The 24380-nt window shown below is 45.0% G+C and overlaps 2 protein-coding genes and 1 long non-coding RNA gene across 6 annotated transcripts in view; 1 reads left to right on the forward strand and 2 right to left on the reverse strand.

The window, feature by feature from the left end:
• CHSY1 (chondroitin sulfate synthase 1) overlaps positions 1 to 573 on the reverse strand; it is a 101751-nt gene extending 101178 nt beyond the window's left edge. The window contains exon 1 of the mRNA XM_075007124.1: positions 170 to 573. The gene's annotated coding sequence lies outside the window, so the exon portion shown is untranslated. The remainder of the gene's footprint in view (positions 1 to 169) is intronic.
• Positions 574 to 780: 207 nt separating this feature from the next.
• On the forward strand, positions 781 to 21208 carry LOC142019754 (uncharacterized). Of its 4 annotated transcripts, XR_012647180.1 has the most exons (4): positions 918 to 1271; positions 4968 to 5147; positions 18081 to 18205; positions 20638 to 21208. It is a non-coding gene; the product is annotated as an uncharacterized LOC142019754 (long non-coding RNA). The 4 variants fall into 4 exon arrangements; XR_012647183.1 differs by lacking the exons at positions 918 to 1271; positions 4968 to 5147 and adding an exon at positions 781 to 860; XR_012647182.1 differs by lacking the exon at positions 4968 to 5147 and having other exon boundaries at positions 926 to 1271.
• On the reverse strand, positions 15338 to 23980 carry SELENOS (selenoprotein S). Its single transcript, XM_075007000.1, has 6 exons — positions 23795 to 23980; positions 23016 to 23147; positions 20609 to 20715; positions 19118 to 19207; positions 18928 to 19006; positions 15338 to 17023 (listed from the first exon to the last, which is right to left on the reverse strand). The coding sequence occupies exons 1-6, from the start codon at positions 23871 to 23873 to the stop codon at positions 16941 to 16943; spliced, it is 570 nt and encodes a 189-aa protein (XP_074863101.1). The 5' UTR covers positions 23874 to 23980; the 3' UTR covers positions 15338 to 16940.
• Between the last annotated feature and the right edge of the window lie 400 nt (positions 23981 to 24380).

The following is a 24380-nucleotide window of genomic DNA, read 5'->3' on the forward strand; positions in this document are numbered from 1 at the left end:
AGAATGCCCCGCCCCCTGCAACCCCACAGCAGCTCCCAGCACCCCACGGCCCGTCCTGCCCCCCGCACGCCACCCTCACCCCGAAGTCTGGCCTGCCCCCAAGTCCCGACCCCCCCAGGGCAGCGCTCCCTGCTGCCGCTTCCCCCACAGCCCCCCCCACTCGACGCACCCCAACTGCCAGCCAAGCCTGGCCCTCCTCCTCCTCTGCCCAAGCGCCCTGCCTAGCCGGAGCCCTGCGCCCCGCACCGGGGCCTCCCCCCTGCTCCCGGGGCGCCCGGACTCCGCTGCGCCCGCCTCGCAGCCCGGCCCCGCGGCTGCCCGCCCTAGCCGGTCAGCCCGGGGCCCCCCGGGGCGGGGAAGCGCAGCCCCGGCCTGAGGGCGGCAGCCATGGGACCCTCCTCCCCTTTCCAAGCGGCGACGCGCTCGGCTCGCGCTGCCCGCCCGCCCGCTGGCCCGGCCCGTGGTGCTGCTGCAGCCGCCGCGGCGCGTCCCCCGGCTCAGCTCGCCATGGCGCGGGGGGAGGGGCGCGGGGAGGAGGCGCGCGGCCCCTGACCAGCCCGCCGCACGCACAGCGCGGCCCGGCCCGGCCCGCAGCCTTTGGCCCCCCTCGCCTGCCGTCCCCCCGTCCCCATTGGCCCGCGGTCGGGGCTGCGCGCGCCTGCCGCCGCTGCCGGCGAGGGGAGAGCGGGAGGGGGATGGGGACAGAGGGAGGGGGGGAGACGCAGAGGGGGAGGGGAGCAGAGAGCGGGACAGGGAGGGGAGACTGGAGCGGCCGGAGGGGGCAACCGGAGGGGAGACCGGAAATAGGATGATGGGGAGGGGAAGTCGCGGCGAGGGCAGAAGAGGAGCCCGAGGAAAAGGTGATGGGGAAGGGGCAGTGGAGACAGGAGCAGGGTGGGGGGAGGGGAGGCCGGGAAGAAGATATGGGGAGGGGAAGGGGAGGTGTGGAGCAGAGACGGGGGAGGGGGAGGAGGAGCTGGGGGAGGGAAGGGGGCATTAGTGGAGGGAGCAATGAGGGAAGGGTAGAGAGGTGTATGGGGGTGGCGAGGAGGGAGAGACCAGAGAGGAGGTGATGGGGGAGGGGTGACCAAGGAAGAAGTGCTGGAGGGGTGAGAGAGTGAAGTAGGACCGAGCAGCGCAGAAGCCAGAAAAGCATAGGGACAGAAAGGGGGAAATCATACAGCAGGAGGAAAGACAGGAGGGGGATGGGGAAAGAGGGACAGGAGGCTGGGAATCAGCGAGAAAGAAAAATTCCAGGCACGGCAGGAAAGGTAAGTTGTCAGGAGAAAGGAGTCATAAAAATAGGGTGGGTGTATTGGTCTCAGGTCCCCACACCCACTGGAGGTCTTCTGCCAAGGGAAATGGTAAAACCATTCCTCTGACTCAATGATTGTCTGTGTCCTGGGGCAATGCAAGTTTTGTAGGTTCTTAGGATTTTAAAAATCTGAAAAATCCTTGGATTCAGCATTCCTCTCTTGCTTTGTGTTTAGAAACTGCAAATGTAGCTCCAGATTGGTTCCCTTGAACTTCCAGTGCCTTTTGATTTTAATTAGATAAACTAGTGCATGGGTAAGGACTGCTTTAGCACCAGTGGGGAGGCCTAACGTATTAGTTCGAAAACATTTTACTAAGGTGACCCATCGATTACATTTTTTTTGCAACCCACCTTTACAAGCATGCATGCTCTATATAGCTGCTGCAACTCGAATTCTAACCGAAGTAAAAGGGAAACTCCATGGCATGTAGGACTAGGGAGCAAGCCTGACACACACGCCTCCTGCAATGGCAGCTTCTGTCCCCTGGGGCTGGGTCTAGCTTCCTGTTCCAGGCATTGGGTTGCACTGCTGTTCAGTTTTGGCCCAACCATGGGAGAAGTATATGTTAGACTAGACCACACTAAGGTAACATGATGGATTAATCAGCCCTGTATGAGACAACCTATCCAGAACTTTTCTGCAACCCACTGGTGGTCAGGAGCACCTATTGTTGAGGGAAAATTGATCCAGTCTAGACAAGCATCCATTTTTTTAAACTTATTGCTTAAATCTACAGAACCCATTGGGCCCATTTATTTATTAGATTTACGAGTGCTAATAGTGGTACAGATGAACCCTTGTAAATTGTGTAGTAAAATTCCCTAGTATAGATGCAGTCTTAACCAGGCTTTTCTGTGGCTACACTAGTTTCCTACACTTTCTCTCTATTCCACTCATAATTTTTTTAGCCTAGGCAGGATTGCTGTGGCCCCTAGGATAGCTTGTAGTCGTAAAGACATTGTGCTCCACTAATTCAGTATTTGCTTTTGCAAGATATCTGACGGAGCCCAACCTGTCCTTATCACTGTGTGGTTTCTGGCATTTCCCACATAATTTTGCATCTTTAAATGTCATGCTTTCCCTCTGACTATTTTTAAGGTATGTTATGGTGCCAACCACAATGTGCTAAGTGCTTTCAAAACAAATGATGAGATTGGTACCTGCACCAAAGAATTCACAATCCACGAGAACTGTATGAAAGAGAATAAGGAATAAAACATAAAAATGATTGTATTTATTCATTTAAAATAATTATTCCAACTAATCCTTTCCCTAGTCCTTAGTAAAGATCAAAAATTGTTAATCTGAGGAATACTAGTAAGATTTCCTCGTAAACAATATAGAAGAAAAATATGCATAATTTAAGAAAGGATAGAAAATCTTACATATGACAGCCTATTATGACATGAGAACAAGACCATTATAAAAAGGATATAATTCTAAACACCAGTGTGAAGGCGTCTTAGACACCATACTCCGCTTTAGCAGCACCTGTATACCTTGTCACTGAAACATTATTGGGAGTCAACAGATATGTTCTGATTATCGGACTGTATAGGAGTGGGATGTTGAAGAAAGGTATATTGATAGTTGGGGTATAATTATGGATATAGCATCTGTCAAGTCTCTCACTGTCTTGAGTAAGAATACTAACATGCTGGAGATGAGCTGGGAGATACTGGTTCCACAATTCCATGGCAACAACCCCTATATCCCACCTCTGTAGTCCACTTAGAACACCCACACTCAGACTTTTGGCTTCTCAGCCATCAGTGCTGTTGGGCAGAGCCACACATCTGTCTTCCTCCTGACCAGGATTTTTCCAGACTGCACTGTTCCTTGCCTACACTGTGACCTCCCTAGCAAGTCAGACTGTCTAAGCAGTCCTGCTTCACCTTCTTTGCACGGACTATAAACAGCGTAGAACAACAAGAAATCCTGTGGTACCTTATAGACTAATATCTGTTAGTCTGTAAGGTGCCACAGGACTTCTTCTTGTTCTCGAAGATACAGACTAACACAGCTATCTTTCTGATACTTATAAACAGCGTAATTGCCCATAGGTGTATTGTAGCGTGTCACCTTTATGAGCAAGCATATTTACACATAAGGTGAAAGCATTACAGGGAAAGCATATAACAATAAAAGAATCCACATGTTAATAAGTTTATCAGCAGTCACACCCCTTTCATCTCACCTCTCACCCATTTCAACTTCACAACGGTTCTGGAGGATATCAGTATTTCCCACACTTCTCTAAGGATCAGGGCCCTCCCATTGGACAAAAGGTCCTATTCATTTGCTAGAACAAAAAGAAGGCTGTTTATCCAGAAGTCCTTTCTTTGTATGTTGGTTCTCTAAAAAATTCCTCTCCAAATCAGGATACAGGAGGCTCTGCAGGTGGTGTGCCTCTCTGAAGGTGCTAAAACCTGAAGGTATCTGCCCACCCACGCTTTTTAGTTCCTGGAAGGCTGTGATCCTTCTCTGTCTCATGGAGTAGCAGACAATCCTTGGCTTGTAATTTTATATTTAAACTGGTTCAGGTTATTGTAGGATATCACCATATCTATCACAACTGACTGTAGGCAGTACCCAACTAAACAAAATATTACAGGCAACCAAGGTATTGTAGTTACAATAGATTTTGAATCACACACTGGATAGGAGGAATCCAGTGTGGAAACATAAGAGAGGAGAGAAAAAGAAATCCTCCTCCCTTGGGCTATCCCTTGATATGCAAGCAATGCAGTTAGCGTGTTGTGACTGTGTTTACAAGTCCAGCATCAAAAGATGGGCAAAAAAGTGGGGTGGTGAGCCAATACAGGAAAGAGAAAACTCCAGGTTGGCATTAAAAGAAGGAAAGAGTAGTTGCAGAAAAGAAAGTGGGAAGCATCTAGAGAGGAATGCCAGACAGGCAGGAAGAAAGGATCATGCTTCCTAGGTAATATGCAGGCCAATGAAAGACCGGGCAAATATTAGCCTATTGCACAGATTACAAGTCTGGCACAGGGACCAAGGCAGGAGGCTTTATTAGGCCCTGACCCAGCCCCCACTGAAGTCAAATAGGAATTCCTCCCTCCCTTTAGTGGGCACTGGCTCAGCCCCATAAAATGCAAGTGTAAGGAATGTGCCAGCAGGAACTCAATGCTGCTGAAGGTTGGGAGGAGTGTATCTTCCAGAGATCATTTGCATGAGAATGGAAAGGTGTGCATATGTGATACCTTGCTGGAGGCTGGGAGGAATGTGTCTCCCATAGATCCTTTGCATGAGAATGCAAAGGTATGCATATGTGATACCTTGCAAACAAAGCCTGATGGGTAGCAAGGAAGCAATGAGGTGTTGTCTGTTGTAAGCACGTTGTAAAATCTCAATTTATGCTAACACTCAGTGGGAGAATTGTGAAATCTCACCAATGCTCCATGTCATTGTGGGGGACAGGGCAGTCATCATAAATGCGTAAGACATGGATTACACAGGGCTCCCCTGATTCAAAGTATTATAAGGTAGAAGGGGAGGGGTGTAGGTTGAATTAGCTAGCTGAGTGACCTGGACCTGCAACTATAAACCTGGTTTGACTAGCCCCTCCCTACCTGTTAAAAGATAGAGCTGGATGTTAGTGAGGGTGTCTTGTATAAGACTTTCCTTTGGTAGATGCTGTGAGCTGAAGTCACAGGGTTTTGCCTCAGGCTAAACCCACAGCGGGCAGATGGATGGATGGTGTGACCAGTGGACGCCAATAGGAGCAAGCAGAATGCTGGACCAGCACAAAGGTGGTGTTGTCTCAGGTTCCATGAGGGGAGGCATCAGTGTCCACACAGACTGGGCCAAGTTGTAAGTGGGGCATTTGAATTGGGGGTTGGGGAGAAAGTTGGGTGTGTGGATTGGCTGTTTACAGTTTTGGACTGGTGAACTGAGAGGCCAAGGACATTGCTCAATGCATTTGAGCTGGGACATTTACTTGAGGATTGGTTATGAACTCTGGGTATGGTATTTTCCCACGATTATGCTAATTGACCTTTCTGCCTCTTTTTTAAAAGTTCTTTTCTACACTCAGACTCTGTGCTTGTGAGTGGGGAAGCATTGCCTCTCTGAGGCACCTAGGGATGTGTGAAGTTCCCAGGTTACTGGGTGGGGGCTTGAGCTGGTTCTGTGCGAGATGGATGAAAAGGAACCCATAGATGTTGAACCTGGCCCTGGTTGCTGCTAGCTCCTTCCAGCAGAAGGGTTACACAAGAAGACAGTTAATTCCCCAGCAGCTTTAGAGATTTGAAGAAAGGGGTGGGGTTGTCAGTTTCCCTTTAGAAAGAGGTTGAACTTTTCCTTTTTAAAATTTTTTGGCCACAGAATGCTGTGCAAAACCCTCTTGGAATAGGCCTTTGCATCTTAGCCAGATCAGGAAAACACCAAATACATGAACGACTTCCTTCTGGGTAGGGTGAAAGCATTGTTGACTATTAAAATGCCCTTCTTAGGAACTGACTTCTGTCTGGAGTCTCTTCTCTTGAGAAACACATTGGAATGTGACCCACTATGTAGCGACATTCAGTTCATTGTGAATGAAATAATCCAAAGACACATTTTTGCTGATAAAAATCCTTTAATCTGCTGTGGGTTCACTTTCCAAATGGTTACAAAAATAAGTTCCTTATTATATTTTTACAGTATTTGACATTCGTTTCTTATTTTAGTGGAGGAGTATCACAAGAGGTCAGGACACAGTGTTACCCATTTTGCTGTGAAAGGGGAGGCAAAAACCTGAATTCTTTGGGGGTGGGGGGAAGAAGAGAGTAGCCATGTTATAGTCTATTTTCACCAAACTAGATAAATAAACAAATAAAACCACCCAAGCGGTTCTGTAGCACTTTAAGAGCACCTTAAAGACTAACAATTTTGTTTATTAGGTAATGAACTATTGAGGGTAAGACCCACTTCATCAGATTTGAAGCAAAAATAAGAATCCAGGGTTTATATGGGGGGGAGGGGAAGGGAAGGAAGGAGGAAAAAGAAGTGGGGGAGGTCACCTGTCATTAATAGGATCTGTGGAAGATGTAAATTATGTTAAGTGGGATGGGTGCCATTCTTGCAAATATCAAAGGTGGGGAAATTGTCCTTGCAATTCACAAAATAATTGAGAGCTCTGATAAGCCCCAGGTTAAAATGTGTCAAACTTGCAGATGAATTCCAATTCAGATGTCTCCTGCTATAGCCTTGTGGTAAGATCCTTTTGTAAGACATTATAAAAATGCTTTGGCATAATAAAAAGTCTAGCAGACAGTTATAGACTGTGCCAGTTAGAATAAGTGAAATTTCTGAGCATTTTTTAAATGTTTCTTCAAAGAACCCCGTAAAAGTCAAGTGTTGATGGGGGAATGGGTTGCTTTTTGCCTGTGTAAAAACTGCATCATCACATCCTAAAACACATGACAAAAATCTTTTGAGAGACTTTTAAACACTCAGTTAAAACTAAGTCAAAGGCAGGGAGGAGTTCCTTCTAATCAACTGAGGTACAGCAGGTCTTGGCCATGTGTAATGGGAGGAATAGGCACATGCTACTCAGGTTTCAAATCAGCATTAAAATCTTCTGAGTCAAGGAAAAGCCATCAGGCCATGCAGCTTGCCAGAACCTTCTGGCAAGAGGAGGCAGGACCAGTGTTGTTAAAAGGCAATGAAAGGCCAGGCTGGGGCTTATGAGATGTCAACTGGCTTCTTCTCAGAGAGAGGGAGAAAAAAAAAAACCCTCATAACTGTCAAACCTGTTTGTCTTTACAGCAGATGTAGTGAGCATGAAGTTTATAAGACAGAAGGAGAACAGGAACACAGGGATTAAAACAAGTAGATGTTGATTTACATTTATCCCTCCCTTGCTTATTTCAGATAGACAATGTCTGAGTAGCTCGTTATACCATTGCAGTTTTTTGGGGGGGCGAATGTTATGTCAGGGGCAGGAAGCGGAAGGGACTTGTTTGTGCTATACACAAGAAAAATCAAGCACTTTTTTGAATCAGAAGGCAGTAATTCCATTGCCAGGCTCTGCAGAGGTTAATTTTACTTTCATTGTTTATGACATCACCCGAGGCTCCCACCCCCAATGGAACTGAAGCCCTGTACAGTAAGTCACAGTAAAGTAGAGCGGCCCAGGATCAACAGGAAGGACATTTAACAAAATAGGAAGGATTCAGATTCAAAATGCACATTTATTCCATGTCATTCACCTGAGCAGGGGCAGAGGCAGATGAGTAAGAGTACGTGCTGCGAGACAAAAGGCTAGTAGGACTTCCTTTTAGCTGTAGATCAGCAGTTTCCAAACTTCAAGACGGCAACCTATTTTGACAATTCAGTGAGACTTTGTGACCCAAGGCAATTCAAAACCCAGGGTGGGCAAGTGGAGGTTCTCCCCTGGGAATTTTTTTTTAAATAAATTTTGATTCGGCCCCCCCTTACCTCCAGGCTTAACCCCCTCACAGCTCCAAACCACCACCCCAGCCCCTAGGCTTAAACCCCTCACAGCCCCAAAACGCCCTCCACCTACCTCACACAAGCACCACTGCTGCCCCCGCACTGCTGCTTCGCTAGGCCACCACTGCTTCCTCTCCACATGGCTCCCCCACAGCCCTTCTTCTCCCTTCCCCCACTTGCAGCACGGGCAATTCTCTGCCCTGCCGTGCTGAACTGGGGCTCAGCTTAGTTGGTTTGATGGATGGATCCCTCCTGCCAACCTTTAAACCGATTAACTTGAGTTCCATTTCAGTGCACCAGGGCAGGGACTGGGAGCCAGAGGAGTGAGTGGCCACTGCCCTGAGAGCTGCAAATGGCTCCTTAAAGAGCCACATGCAGTTTGGAGCCACCCAGCCACTGACCCTTGGAGAATCTAATGGTGACCCATATTAGGGTCCCCACACATGGGTTGGGAATACCTGCTGTAGATGAATCTAAGCTTGCATTCCAAACTGAGTAGACCATTGCCTTCCACCCTTCAAGACAGATACCATGACATTTACTGTGCAGAGGCCAGTCAGGTGAAATAAGTGTCGTGTCTGTTTGCCCTGATACCAGCCTCTGCAGAGTTATGGCTCCCTTTCTTCTTCTTTGTGCAATGCACTACACTACTGCATGCACCACTGAAGGTAGTTGCATTTCAGCAGTGAAGTATGTTTGTAGTCCATGGAGCACTTTCATATCCTTGAGAATGGTTATTTTTACATTTAACCAGACCCTCTTCTTTATACAGAAAGATTATGAGATACCAGACACACCAATGCTCTTGGAAATAGCATGAGGATGTTGGTGACACCGTAAGGCATATTAGCCCGTGCTGGGCAATGTGTATGTGGAATTATACCATATTTAATCCTTGATCAAATAAGAAAATCCCTACATGCATGATTTAACCTCATTACTCTTGATTCTTGCCTAACACACACCACTGGTGCAAACAGGATCTCTTTGCCTCACTGTTCTGTGGTCCAGATAATGAGCAAACCCAGCTCCTCTTCTCATTTGAATCACAGGGATGATACATAGTAACAGAGAGGTACCCGTGTTACTCTGTATCCTAACAAAACAAAAAAAGCAGTTATGTAGCACTTTAAAGACTAACAAAATCATTTATTAGGTGATGAGCTTTCATGGGACGGACCCACTTTCTCAGATCTAGAGATAGTTATGATACATGATAGGCGTGATACATGTTAGACTGGCAAATACGCCACAGGCCTACCATGCCTTTTCATTAGCAACAGTGGTGCTACTCTTCAGAAGCCTGGAGCAATGCTACCCTCCTCTGGTCTGACGCAGTAATACAGCAATTGGCTCCAGGGGCTTCCACAAGGAAAAAACAACTACTGCTGTATCTAATGAAGCGGGTCTTTGCCCACAAAAGCTTATGTTCCAAAATATCTTCGTCTATAAGGTGTCACAGGACTTTTTGTTGTTCTCGAAGATACAGACTAACACGGCTACCCCTCTGATGCTGCTGGATGCAATTCAGACCTCCTTGCTTGGCTAAGGAAACTTTGTTTTGTGCACCTTGCTCTCCTTCCTTCCGAAAAGACTCTTCTAACTTTTGGAAGTGTCTGGAAAATATATATTTTAGAAGTGACAGCTGGGACAAAGGGCCCGGGGTGTCTTATACCTGAGCAGAAGGGCAGACAGCATTTGTACAACTGGTGAAACAAGTGCCAATGCTGCAATAGTAGGTTTATAAAATCACAATTCTTATACCAGCAAGTGTGTCAGGTCAGAGCTTTTAATGAAGGTTTTGTTATTTTAATTAGTAGTAGTGTTTTACGCTATTAGCACCCTCTAGTTTTGAAACATACAGCAGGAGATCACTGAAACCAGGAAGCATGTTTACAACGTGACCTCTCAAAGATCAAGTTCCTGGTTTTCCCTCCATTCCCCACTGCAGTGTGGGGCCATTGGAACGCTCACTCAGGCTGGTGTTAGACACCTGAGCTCAGACCCAGACAGGCCAACTGAAGAGTGGGGATGGAGGTAAAGGGGCAAAATTCCCTGGGCCCAGCCTTTCAGAGGGGCCTGGAGCTCTGGCTGCTGCCACAGCTGAAGCTTAGGGACCTTTTAAATCACCACTGAATGTGCTGCTCCAAGTGCAGCTCAAAGGGAGGGTGTATGTATGTGTGGTGCCGGAAGCAGGGCTGATTGCCCCAAACCCCACCCTCTCCAGGATCCAGCCCCCTCCCACCTTGCCCCCAGCAGCTCTCAGCAGTGCTGGACCTGGGGTTTGGGTGGGCTCGAGAGCCTGAGTAGCAGCTTGCACCACACTAAATGTCCAATAAGCAGTGAAAGTGCTGGTTATGCTGCTAGACAATTCTGTCCTCCCATGGACCAGCAAATTCTCTCATTTAGTACCAGTCAGGTCCTGAAGGTGCCAGACTAGAGAGGTTCAACCAGTGCTGATTAGGTCCCACTTAAACCTTCTTAGGCCTTGTGCAGATCATCTTTCCCCAGTAAAATTCCATCCACTGTAAAGCTCTGCCCCCTGAGCAGTATTTTGAAATCATGAGAGTGTAAAGCTTAGCTTTCAGTGGAATTTGATAGAATACTCCCCCCCCTCCTTCTGACCCCTGGCCACCCTTCACTAAGAGCTCCAGCTAATGCTGTAAGTTACCTTCCTCAGAAAAGGAGAATGTCAGTTGTGTATATCAGGAAACTGGCTGTGATTAAAATCAGCTAGGCTACAGAATACACTACCAGGAGAAGCTGTGCAAACCTCAGCTCCCCACAAACTTCAACATGAGAGAGGACACAACTCCATGCCAAAACATGTTTGACTGCAAGAGGTACACTGCTTACGTGGAGGAATGGCTGGGAAACAAGAACTCAGTTCCACAGAATTTGATTGGAATGGAACAAAATGCAGAAACCTCAACGTGGAATGAAACCAAAAGCTTTCAAACCATTCTGCAGAAAGCCCCAAAACAAACCAGCTTCGGGCGAGAGTGCAAACAATACCCTATGATTTCGGGTATTCGCTTGGGAAGTACAACACCCTCTCAAGGTCGAGATTTGTACCTGAATCTCTCCTCATGCCAAATTGCTTGACTGCTCTGGAATGGGTGTCTTACTCTTGTTTTGACCAGCAACTCCATCCGGGGCTGAGAAACATTCCCAATGAAAGCTTACTCAAAACTGGTATCTTTCTGCACAGCATATGATGGGCATTTTCTGACAAAAACACCACACTTTGAATAGTTAATGTCCAGCTCTTTTCAGTTGCATTACAGTATTTTCACATCCCCAAGCCAGCTTTCTCTTGGTGGCTGCTAGAAATAGGTACCATAAATTAAATATTAATTTTTTCATTCCCTGAAATCTCTGAGCAATGCTAAAGCAATTTCTAATTTTGAGGTGGCTGAGAACAGTTGTGCATTTCTCTCAATTACTTAATGCAGGTCTTTTCCATCTCTAACTTGTATAATTCACTAATTCATGCTGTGAAATCCAAAACCATATTTTCAAAGAGCCATTCAGATTCTGAGAACCTATGTCAATTTCTCAAAAGCCTTGCCTCATTTCACCATCTCCTTTTAACAGGCACAAATAAGGCCACTGTAGAGTCACTTAAATGTCAGCCAATTTTGTTCACTTATAATCCTGTAATGGACATTCTTTGTGAATGTTTAATAAACTCTGCTGTAAATCAGACTTCTGACTAATTTCTCTTTGTATACAGTTTAAACTATTTGCTTGGGAAGATTCATACACTTCCATTTGAGTGATGTCTTAAAGGCAACAAAGAAGGCAAGTTTAGCTGCATTTCTAAGGCACCTAGCACACTGGAGAGAGATTTTCAAAGGCACAAACTTATCTTTGTACATTTGAAATTCTTCTCCAAGGATGTCTTATACTTGGAGATTTAAACAGCATTTGTGTTAATTAGAAACTTTGTATTGTTTTAGCAAATGAAATGTCAGTTTTAGTATGTCACAGTATAATCTCTTCCATAGCAGTATCTCCAGTAAAGGCATATCAGTGCAATTACAACAGCAGTAACTTTTGAGACAGCAAACACTGGTGCATTTGCAGAAGCCAATAACTTTAGGGAATAATCCTGTATCACTAAGCTTTATTGGAATTTTGACAGTCTTAAATAAGAGCATAGCACGCCACAGAGTTACAATTCCATTTTCACTTACTTGTAAGTTCTAGATAATTCTCCCTCTGGGCTAAAACTTTCCATATTTGCTTTCAATCCTGAATTCATCTTTTTAGATGTCTGAGAGAAAAAGCTTCCAGCTGTCTGAGTAATTGCAAGTCAAAAGCCAAAAACAAATGCTTTCCCTCCTATAAGTAGGATTTTTCTCTATTAACTCAAAAATGACTGATTCAAGAGGATTCAAATTTGAGTCGTTTCACAGACCTAAGGATTATGTTGTTTGTTTGTTTTTTTTAAGTTACCAGGACCTAAATAAACTTAGCATATGCTCAGTGGGCATCAAGTTGATAAAGGAAAAACAAAAATATCAGTAGAGCTAGGCAAAATGTTTATAGCTTGTCAGAATAGTTCTGGTCACTGCAATAAACTGTGAATTGGACCAAACACTGTTAGTTTTGACTGGATAAAAGTTTTTCAAGCCCAGCTTCAGAACAGTGAGAGAGAGTACTTTTTCCCCTTCTAACCATGGGGAAGACATTTGCTGGGACGTAAGAAAACCAGGACTGAATTCTCACTCTGGACAAAGACTTGTTCTGAGCTCTCCAAGGAGCTTCCTAACCAATAGGCATTCTGTGGTGGGCTGCTCTCACTCATGTTGAAACTGTTTTAGTTTGTACCAATATAGAAACATTTACTGTGCGAGAGTGAGCTCCCTTTTAGCTTGGTGACTAAAGCATTTGGCTGGAAGGTAGGAAACATGGACACAAGCCTTCTCTGCCCAATACAAAACATAATGATTAGTCCCGCTCTAATGACTGGAGAGCTCAGTGAAATTCTCATTCTCAGTCTGGCTCAAACAAGGTCCCAATGCACAGGCATAGAGCAGAGTGTGGCCAATTCAGAGCCATTTAACTAACAGCTTTTTAAGAGAAAAAAAAAAGATATCTTAAGAAAAATATCAGGAGTCTGGGAACAAGGCGAGTGCAATGGAAACCTTCCTCACCTTGGAATCTGCCTCTTTAGCATCTTTGTAATTTATGGCATTTTACACCTTTCAATACAAATTAAATGTCACTTGTGAAGGTGAAGATAGCATCCCAGTGTGACCACTGGGGGACTGGAACAATTTTTATAGTGGGGGCGCTGAGAGCCATTGAACCAAACTGTAAACGCTGTGTATAATGCACACCACTTGAAGCCTGGAGTGCAGTGCAATGCCTCTCTGCCTAGTTCTAGATCCCAAAGCCAAACACATGCTGCTGTCCAGTAAACCCAGCCTTTGGGAAAACTCACTCATTCTCAGCCACAAAGGCCCGAAGACTGCCCTGTTGCCCCATTCACTCCACTAGTAGTAGGCATCCTTCAGTCTGCATAGACTATGGATCGCGCCCGTTATAGTTTTAATTGAGGGCTTCATTTACAGCATCTACACCACAGTCCTACCCTTTTCCTTTGCCTTATTCAAAAATGTAAAACCACACCAGGTTAAATGCTTCACATGACAGTACAAAGGGATGTTTGAAGTATGAATCTAAGCTCACAGAGGTCAGGAGATGAAGAGATGGTTTTGACAGTAAATTAACCACCTCATTGCACATACTCTAGGCATTTAGACACATCCCTTACAACCTAAAATCAAAATGACACCGGTGGAGGGTAACGCTAGCAGACCCTTCGCTCTTCCAGTTCCTGACCTGGGAACTTTTAAGTTCATAAGATTAAATGATATGGTACTGGAATATTGAATTTACGGTCAGTGGTTGAAAACCAGAAACAAGATGTAAGGAGAAGTTGCTATAAAGATTTGTGAACTCATATAATGGAATAACTGTTAATTAACAAACAGAAATAGCAGGTTTGTATTTAGAAGCACAAGTTTTCAAGGAGCTTTCAGCTCTTTTAGTGAAATAGAACACCATGGCTTTGTCTACGCTACCTCCCTACTTCGAAGGGAGGATGGTAAGTATGGTGTTGGGAGATTATTAACGAAGTGCTGTGCTGCATATGCAGCACTTCATTAAGCTAATTCTCCCCTGCGGCAACTTTGACATGCCGGCTCGCATGTAGCTGCGGCTCACCTACCAGCATTTCAAAGTCCCTAGGCAATTTTGAACTTCCCTCAAAATTCTGAGTAAAGGGACTTCAAAGTTGCCCAGGCACTTCAAAGTACTGGCAGGTGAGCCATGGCTACACACAAGCCAGCACTTCGAAGTTTAACACGTCAGAGTTACCACGGGGGAGAATTTGCTTAATAAAGTGGTGCATATGCAGCGCAGCACATCATTAATAATCTCCTGACACCCCACTTACCATCCTTCCTTCCAAGTAGGGAGCTAGTGTAGACAAGCTCCATATGTACTTACTCCAAATGAAGATAATCAGAGACATATAAATACTTGCCATATGTCTTTAATGGGAACTTTTTGTGCTTTATCTTGCAAGACTCACATAGAACTGGCCAAAGCCACCCAGTTTTCTGATAAAGTACTGAAGAGGATGGGATACTTTAAACCTGCTTCCTTTAGATCAAAGCTAATTTTATGTCTACCCACACAGTTGACAACACACAGAGCTGACACTCTGTTCACTTACTGTTTAGAGTCTGTGCATACCGAGTGTACATAAGCTAGAGTTAGACTTGTTTGCCAACTGCAGAATCTTTTCAATACTAATGTTCCATAACCGCCACACAGCATAGACTGAGAGCAGGATACAGAACAGGCTTCTATATCCAGCTGAGCCATTCAGCATGAAGGACAGCCAGACAATCAGCTCATATTGGAAGATTTCTGCAGTGCCTCTGGTGGAAATATGGAAGACTGTACACAGCAAGTTAATCTAGGGGCCTCCAGATGAAGGCCCCAGTCTTGCATGGGGACCCACTGTCTTCATGCAGGCTCCCACTTATGTCATCAGCACAATGGATCTCACTACAGGATCAAGGCTAGAAAAAGGAATAAATTATCGTTCTTCTGTTTGGAGGTCTTTCAGTTTAAGTTAACCAGCCCAAGATGTGCCCATCACCCGAGAAAGCCAGATATCATTGACTACAGCCTGGAAAGAGCTACCAGCCACCTCCAGGCATTGAAAGCAGAATGCCACTTCCACATATTTTTCCAACACAAGCTCTCCAACTGAATGGTAGTCAGCCATTATACAATTGCTGACTGACTATCTGTTTCATCACATTTTCCACTTTGTGACTTTCTAGAACTTATGTTTTTAGCCAGATACTTCCCCCAACCTGAAGGTGATTTATAAGAAAATCCAACATTTGGCATTGAAAGAGCCACCAGTGAAAATTACAACTGTTTAAAAAAAAATCAGCAAGAGATAACATCAAAATGTCAGGCCATGTCTTAATACTGAAAGTCAAGGTATATAACCACACAATTTAGAAAGTATGTAGCTTTAGACATATTTATTGAGCTAGAACAGGTATCTCCTATGTAAAAAGATGCTGCAAAAACTACACTACTGCAAACACTAAATTTACAGTTTGTTTGCAATGTTATTCAATATTTACAGTGTTTTATTTTACAAAGCTGTTGAAATAAAGAGACATAGCAAGAAACCCCTATCTACTGTCTAGCATCAGTGATCCTCACTGGTTTGTTTACCATTTATAAGGACAACATCATTCAACGCAGCTTGTCACAGAGACTTGTCTATAATAATTCACCTTCAAGTGCTACACTCGTGACTTATGAGCCCTTAGAGCCAAGCTGCAATGGCCAGTGTACACTACCACGGTAAGGCAATCTAGGGGCTTGTCTCCAAAACATGGTAGCTCCATGCTGCAGAGACTGATCCACCAGTGGTTGATTTACTGCATCTGCTTAGACATGATAAAATCGACCATCGAACATTCTCCTGTCAACTCTGGTACTCTACCAGGACAAGACACGTAGCCAGAAGAGCAGCCCCCACTGACCTTACCATGTGGAAAACACCATGGTCCATATGTCAACTGCACCTATGCTATTTGCCAGGCTTGAAGTTGCTTAGTGTAGATCAACAGGGGAAGGGGCAGGAGGACGATTTAGTGTTGACAAGACCTAAAGTTATGTGAATAATATAACTGGAGCTGATGCATCTTGATCGACTTAGAGTGCTTACACTGTACATTGCTGATTTCCCTATGCTTCTCAGTGAGGTGGAATATACGAATTGATGGGAGAACACTCTCTCCTCAATTTAGCATGTCTTCAACAGAAACACTAAATTGAGACCACCACATCAAATGCAGCAGGGCCTAACTACCAGGAAGTGTGGACGTAGCCTAAGTCACCCCCAGAAGGATTTAGCATGTAGTAACCGGCAGGAGAGTGTGTCAAACTTTTTGAAGTGCTCCCAGCAATGGAAATGTCATACTGGCAAGTCCTATTCTTCCAAGCCTGTCAGGCTTATGTGCTCCTGTCTACAACATAAGGTATATTTCATCCAGGTGTTTTGAAATCCCTGTTCTACTGGTGCCCACGGACACTTTTGTAAAATTAAGATTTGCCTGTACTCGTGATAGTACTTTACTCTTTTATAGCATTGTTGGCCAAAAATCTCACACTTTTAAGCACATTAATGAATTAAGTCTCACAGCACCCCATTTTACAGATGAGTAAACTGAGGAACAGACAGTCAAGGAACTTGCCTCAGATAACACACACACACAGTCAGATGAAGAGTCAGGCACTGAAGCCAAACTTGACTGAGTCACGTAATTTAGGCATAGACCATACTTCTCTAGATAAAGCAAATGACAACTAACATTTTGTTTCCTGTATCAGTTTCCTCCTGTTAAAAAAAATATACTGGCCACTTTTCTGTGTGCAACAGTCTGTCAGGGCTTCTAGTAGTCACATTAAAATCTGTGTGTCATCTACATTTCTTTGTAAGTCTACATCTGTACTAAACCAAGCTCCAGAAGAGTCACTGTGACATGCAAGCTGCAGACAATTGAATAGTGGGTCAGATCAGCCTGCTAGTGTCATTAGACACCAGTAAAGTTAGCCTCATCCACCAGAAGATGGGCCTCCTCTGCGACCTGGTCTCCAAGAACAGGTTCCACCTCCTTCTCCAGACAAAGGATTGTAACCTGCAATGACAGAGGAAACACCCATGAGGCATGCTAGTAGCCCACTCAATAAAAAAAGATGCTAAACACACCAAAGACACAAAACACCACCACTTCACAATCATTTGCAGCACAAAGGACACACATGCCCAGGAAGGACAAATACGTCACAGAAGCAGCACTCTAAGGATAGTAAAAACACGGACAATTGAGAGTTAGAGGTAAAACCCAGACTAGAGGGAATTCATTGTGTAACACAGCCCAACAGCATCGCTTTCACCTATAAATGAAGCTTGGGGATTTTAAGAGTTTACACATCACAGTACTGTATTCAAGTTTAGTCCACAGGGATTCCAAAACGCACATGTGAGGTGCGTAGCTTGCAATTATAATACTATAAAGTCTGCATCAGAGACCTACCACTGCCCATTCATTACTATTGAGTAGTAAACTTTTTCACCACAAGAATAAACGCTAACTTCTTTAAAGTAAACTTCTGACAGAAGCAAAGTCACAGCATTGCTACTGGTGTTGGGGAAGTGCATGCTTCCAATCCCCATCACTCTGGCAATTTTCAGTTACCTAAGATAAGCCAGACACTCATTTTTAGCTGGACCACCTAATCGTGACTTTTTCCAAATGTACACTTGGGAAAGATATAGGCTTGCACATTTTTCATTTAACTATTGTGTCCACACATGATCAGTGGACAGATTACTCCTCTCTACTGTAATAACTGAGCAGTTTTCAATATCAATCTGTTCCGATAAAACCTCCACTCGTCCCCCCCCGACCCGCACTATTATGAAACTTGCTCATTAAAAGGAGGAACAAGATAACTAAAAGTTCCGTTTTCAGAATTTGATTCAACAGCTAAAACCACCCGCATGATTCTTCAACTAGCCCTTGTTTGGATCATGAGAATACAGCTATCTAATTCCATAATCTGTAATGTAAGCATGGATTTGGCCTGGGTCAAAGATGGACAGGTGGCGGTAGAGGGAAATGAAGGAGCCAACTGAAGTTATGAAATTTCTTAGCATAGCTGTGGCCCATTCTTTGTTATTTTCTCATTCAGGAAAGTTTTCATGTGAGGCATCCCATGGCAACAGACTACTACAGTATGCTGATTATAAACTACACACAATGTGTTTGGCAATGATGGCTGTCAACATCAAACAAGCAGGATTTGCAACTCAAATGGTAAAGCGAACTATTGATTAAACTATTAAAAAGTTGTGACAAGGTTCTTTGTGCAGTTATGATAACTGATTCATTGCTGGTGTCTCATGGTACATTCATTGGTAGAACCATCTGGACAACCACTAGCATCAATGCCACTTAGAATATTGATCCCAAATAAGGCTTTATATGGAAAGCAGGTACTGTGTAGAGAATATCAGAAGAAAAAAAAAAAAAAAAGACTGGCTGAGGGCTTTTATCTATACCAGTGATATCAATGTCTGAGCAGCCAGACAAATGAAATGCTGTATTATGCTAACATTACACTTAAAAGTCTGTGTAATAAAAAATAAAACACAAGAAAGAAATATCTAAACAAGTAGTACCAGGAGATACATGTCCAGAAACCAGCACCATGGTGTGGGGCTCCTTATTTACCCTGACCAAAAGAGTTAGTAAGAACTATATTTTCTGATATCAGGAAACAGCCTGAGTCATGCCAAGAAAGTTTTCTCAAGTGGCCCAGAGATTTTGTTCCCTTGTAACATTTAGCAGACTGCAGCTACAGAACTACAGTGCCAAAAGATAAAAAAAGACTCCTCCAACAAGGCATATTCTGTATTGAGATTCAAAGCTCAGCCTCTCAACAAAAAAGACTAATCAGCCATATGTATAAAAGAGCCATCCACACAGCTGAATTAATACTCTATTTTTTATAACTGACACCAATGTTTTATACTTACCACCGCCTCGCAAAGGTTTTTTGTTAGATTTAGGCTTCAGAACTGTTGATGAGGCAGAAGCATCAGGTTCTACTTCTTGCTATTTAGACAAAACAAAAATTATTCAGAATGTATCAACTTGCAGTTTCAGCTAGTTATCAAATTAAATACATTTGCTGCGATATGTGATGTTTAAGAAGTGTAAAGTTACCTGGTTGAGTTTCAGATTTCCTTTATAGCTTTTTCCTTCTTGCATGCTTTCCCACATGGCTATCTTCTGCCTTCTCTTCTCTTCTTCAAGCTGCGGTGGGGCAGGGAGGAGGGAACAATTTGTAACACTGACTATAATTAACAACAGATACAGCTGGACTAATGCAAAAAAGGGATAAACTGCTGCCATTGTAGCATAGGAAAAAAAATCATAAACCAAACAAAACTGATACAATTCCTACTTGTCCTTGTTTTAACTGAAGTAAAGAAGAGACAAGAATCTGCATATGAAAATGCCATCAGGATCTTTCCCAAAGTAATTTATCAACAAAGACTAATTATTAACATGTTGGACTCCCTTAGTCTCAAGGAAAGGAAAAGAGATATATCAGTTTACAGAGAGTCAAAGAAAGCAAGCAAAGAAGCGTGACAGGCTTGTGACAAAGCGTGACAAAGAAAGCAAGGCTTTCGGTCTAAATGCTCTGAATTAGATTTCTTCAGAGATGGGTATTCACCTCTTCAGCACAGTTCTCCATTGTATTTTAACTATCAGGATTTCTTCAGATATCAACTAAACATATAGGAACTCTAACACTTCAGGCCTTGTGCACTAACACTACAAATTTCCTGAGAAGTTACACTTGCTATTGAACGTGCAAATTCTATGCATAATTGTGTGGGTAACGGGCATGTTGATATAGTCAGTGTAAACACCCTTGTGCATACTCAAAAACTGAGTTTGAATGCGTGACCGCCAAGAGGCAGACTTGAACCTGAGACCTCTGGAGCTTAGTGCATGAGAATCTACTGCTTGATCTAAAACGTTAGAGACCTAATTGAAATCCTGAACGAGCCCTCACTTGTAACCACCTACAGGAGGACCCAAACCTGGACCCTCTGGAGCTTAGTGCATGAGCCTCTTCAGTCGAGAGACTCATTCCTTCTCTCTGTAAGTGGTCTAGGTACCACTACATGGGACAGTGAACCACACCCATAGGTGTGTGGGTTACACATACACAACCAGTCACTGCCTCCAAGTCTGACTTTTTTAAAGGATCAGGCCTATTGCATTTTTTCTTACCATTAATTTTAGGAGGAAAAAAAGTGTTGTCTAGGTCAATTACTTCACGAAGGAAGAGAAAAAAAATCCAGCATGAATGAATTTCCTGCGTATTAGCAAGATTATCTCGATCAGTCAAAATGAATCAAAGCCTCGACTCAACTAAACACTTTGGCATCTGTGCTCAAGAAAACGGCATTCTTTACACCAAAAGTCTTCAAAGTAATAGAAGTGGAAAACATCAGTCTTCATAATTTGATCTTTAAGCCTTGGGTAATTTTCCAAGTCTTTTGTTCTAAACAGGGTGTGGTAGAAATACAGGAATCCACAGCTCTTCTACAATTTGGTCAGGTATAAACCTACTCTATAATGAAAAAACACTGGACAGCAAGTTAGGAAATTAAATCGATATCCTCCTGGCCCTCACAGTACCTGTCTTTGCTTTTCTTTATATTTTTCAGCTTGTGCATTCAACTCCTCTTGCATTCTGAAGCGAGCTGCTGCCAGAGCCTCCTGTCGTCTCACCACCACATCAGGTTCTATGAGATCGTGGAAGAAAGTTGGCAAATCTATCAGTTTCATAGACTCTTGATACACATGTGCAACCACTCAGCTCTATAGCTGCTCTTGAAGAAACTAAGCTCACTTCAGAATTAATCTTTTCCAGTAACGTATATAATGATCCAATGTCTAATCACATTTAGAATTTTTGGAACAATCATTAATACATTAAAGTTAACTTACCCACCGATAATTTAAAGTTACCTTTCTAATGTTTAAAACTAGTAGGTAACAATTATTTCAGAAAATCCACTTTTTTCTACGGAGTTTTTCCTTTTAGGAATCATAACCCAGCGCTGACTCCCCACCACTCCTTTTTAAATTGGTCCTGCTCGTCTCATTGTAACAATAAAGAGGAAGATCCAACACGCGGTATCCAAAGACATGATTTATAAAGATATTATGCACCCTATTCTCCAATGAGAAAACAAACAACTTGAGAAAGGCTATCTATTATAATCACCTCTCTCTGCTGCTTTTTGTAAGTTTCAGAGGGATAACACTGACATCCACAACTCCTCATCAGATATTTTACTCAGCACTTTCTACTGCTGAAACCTCCCTGTATGAACAATTTATATACATGTGTACATTGATATGTATGATATCCTAAATATACAATTGTTCGGGTACAGGATTTTCAGCAGCTGTGTAAAGTACTGGATTTTTGCACGTCTTTTTTTTTTTTAAATGAGACTTAGTATTTCCATTGCAGTCTGCAACAATGGAAAAAACGTTCAGAAAAGTGGTTTCAGTGCACAGTGACAGCTAATTATCCCCGCAACATAAGCCAGTATGCACAGAGAATAAGTGGTTTTTATAATGAACCACGCTGCCTGAGTCAGTGGCAGATAATTATTCTTTACAGAGCACCATAAATGTACCTTGTGTTCTACAGCAGCATGAATCCAGCTGAAACAAACTTCAGACTGCACAGGTTTTACAACATAGAGCGACAGGTCAGGAGGTAGGCTAGCATACACAGGAGGCAGTTACGCCCAAATGTCACTCATGAAGTGGGAGGGGTTGAGGGACAATAGGAAGAAGGAAGTGGCTAGCAAATACTAATCAGGAAGGCTGTGAAGCCTGTCAAATATCTTTCAGTTTCCCTTACAATTCTATAGAAGGTCCTCGCCTTCGGTAGTGATGAACCCTGAAGAATTTGAGCACTAGAGCAGGACAGAATTGACTAAACAGAATACGTTGCCTTCAAGATAATGGTCAAGACGCACTATTCAAGACTTCATACTTCCCTGAAGCACCTCTTTATCCATTGCTTTCTCTATTTCTTCCGCCTCCTTTTCGGCCACCCTCTTATCTTTGGCAAAGCCTTCCCAGTCTTGAAAGACAGATCTTTCACTAAGCCTTCCTCCACTGCCCTCATTTTCCAACAAGGGCTCTGCACCATTGGTGTCTGAGAATCTGTTTTGAACAGAGCTGTCCCATCCATAAGGCAATGCTGGGCAGCCACCCCAGACCCCGCACTTTGGAGTCCCATGCAGTGGCCACCTCAACCATCCTATGTACAGGTGCCAGGCAATGTTCCCTCTTGTATTTTCCATCCATGTGTGGAATAAACTATGTACACCACCAACAGCAACACATGCTACACACTGTGGGCGGTTGTGGGCGCTTTGCTAATCAGTTGGGCAGCACCTTAACCACTCCTGTGTGGTTGTCCAAGCGCTCAGCTTAGAGGGAACATTGGTTCCAGGGTGGCCCAAGGCAGCAGGAGCCAGAGTGACTTGGCAGCCTGCTCCGCGCTGCCCTTTCCCAGCTGACTGTGCTTGGATTCACTATGTCAGCGAGCAGCAGAGTGTGCTGGCTCTAGAGAACTCCATTTCCTGCCATCGCAGAAAAGAAGAGTGCAGAGCAAATGATCGGGTTGCTTTGACTCCCAGCACTATGGTGAATGGTGCCAGGCCCCTCATAATCTCCCAGCCTGTGCTACTCAAGGGAGGGGGCTGACCAGGTGGAGAGGGTCGTCCTGGGCTCCACCCTGGGGCACTGGACAGGGATTGTCCACCCCAGGACTCTCCAGGATGGCCCTGGCTCTGGGGATTACATCTGTGTTAATCATACGAGCCTTAGATCAGGAACATGTCTCATCATGGCCTTTAACAAAGCTCTGCACATTTGTCTGACAGACAGCCAACCCACCCAGGTGACTTTGGGAAGCCTTCCAAGAGATTACACTCAAGGCCCACAGAAAGATCTAAGTATAGAATGCTCCCAGGTCACACGTCTCCCCCCCCAGACCCAAGGCAGATTTACACACCAAGCAGTGCCCCAGCAGCAGGTCGGTTCCTCCTACGGGCTCCCATCTGCTCAGCCACTTTCTGAACAATGAGGTAGAGGGCGAGGCAGGCGAAGAGGATGTACCAGCCATAGCTAGCCAGCAGCGATCCCACTGGGGAGAGAGGAGACAGGAGTCAGGGCTGGGTCTGAGTTCCCACTGCCACAGAAAAGGACCTATGGAGCAAGGGGCAAATCCTTTTCCATCCCATTGCTATGTATCTAGCCCCCCTCCCCCAGGGAAGGCCAAGACAGTCTATTTCTTCCCTCTCCTTTCAAGCTACCTTCTTATCTTTGGCAAAGGGGTGGAGAAGGGTAAAAGAAGACCAGGAACAGAAACAAGGAGAAGTCCTGTGGCACCTTATAGATTAACAGATATTTGGAGCATCAGCTTTCGTGGGCAAGGGCCTGCTTCGCCGAAGCGGGTCTTTGCCCACGAAAGCTGATGCTCCAAAACGCCTGTTAGCCTATAAGGTGCCACAGGACTTCTTGTTTTTGCGGATACAGACTAACACGGCCGCCCCTCCGAGGCTTGTCACCAGGATCGGAGCTAACCCCAGACGCCACCCCCGGGATCGAACCCGCCCCAGAGCCCACCGCGAGCACCCACACCATCCGCGGAGCCCGTCAGGCGGGCTCTGCCCCCCGGCGATCGGCGCTAGCCCCAGGGCCTACCCACCTCTCAGAATCGCCGCCCCCCCTCCGCCTCGGGATCTACCGTGTCCCCCTCAGTGTGGACCCGGCCCGCCCCCAGCTTCTCACCTGACTGCTGCAGGGCCTGGATCCCCTCCGGAACCCCCACGGGCCCGCCAGGATCCGGCGCCTCTCCGCCCAGGTTCATGCTGGCGGGCGCGGCCTCCTGCACCAAGCCGGATCCGGCCGCTGACCCAGCGACGCTCCCACTACCTCCGGGAGCGGTCCCCGCCTACCGGCTTCCCTTGAGCTAGGCCACGTAGCCAGGACCCCAACCAATCAAAGACTGCTCTGCTGCGGGTAGCCAATCGCGAAACAAGGGGAGGAGGGTCTAGTACAAAGTAGAGACCAATTCAAAGACGAGGCATCCATGCTGCAACCAATCAAGAGACAAGACAGGTCGATACTTAACCCAATCAGAACGTTTAATCCAATGACGCGCAACACGGAAGCGGAAGAAGTATAACCCTACGCCAATCAGGAGAGAGACGCTGTGCACCGCGTCTGGCCACGCGGAGTTCCTCGCCTCTCACGGCCACCTCACCTCCAGTTGTAGCCATCACTCCGCCCTCGACGCCGGTGCCCGGGGGCTGTAGCGGGTGGAGGCCCCTAGAAAGCCAAAGACGAGTCTCTTCCAAGTCCTGGATAGCCTGCA

This window comes from Carettochelys insculpta, chromosome 12 (assembly GCF_033958435.1).
Source record: "Carettochelys insculpta isolate YL-2023 chromosome 12, ASM3395843v1, whole genome shotgun sequence".
Lineage (NCBI taxonomy): Eukaryota > Metazoa > Chordata > Testudines > Carettochelyidae > Carettochelys > Carettochelys insculpta.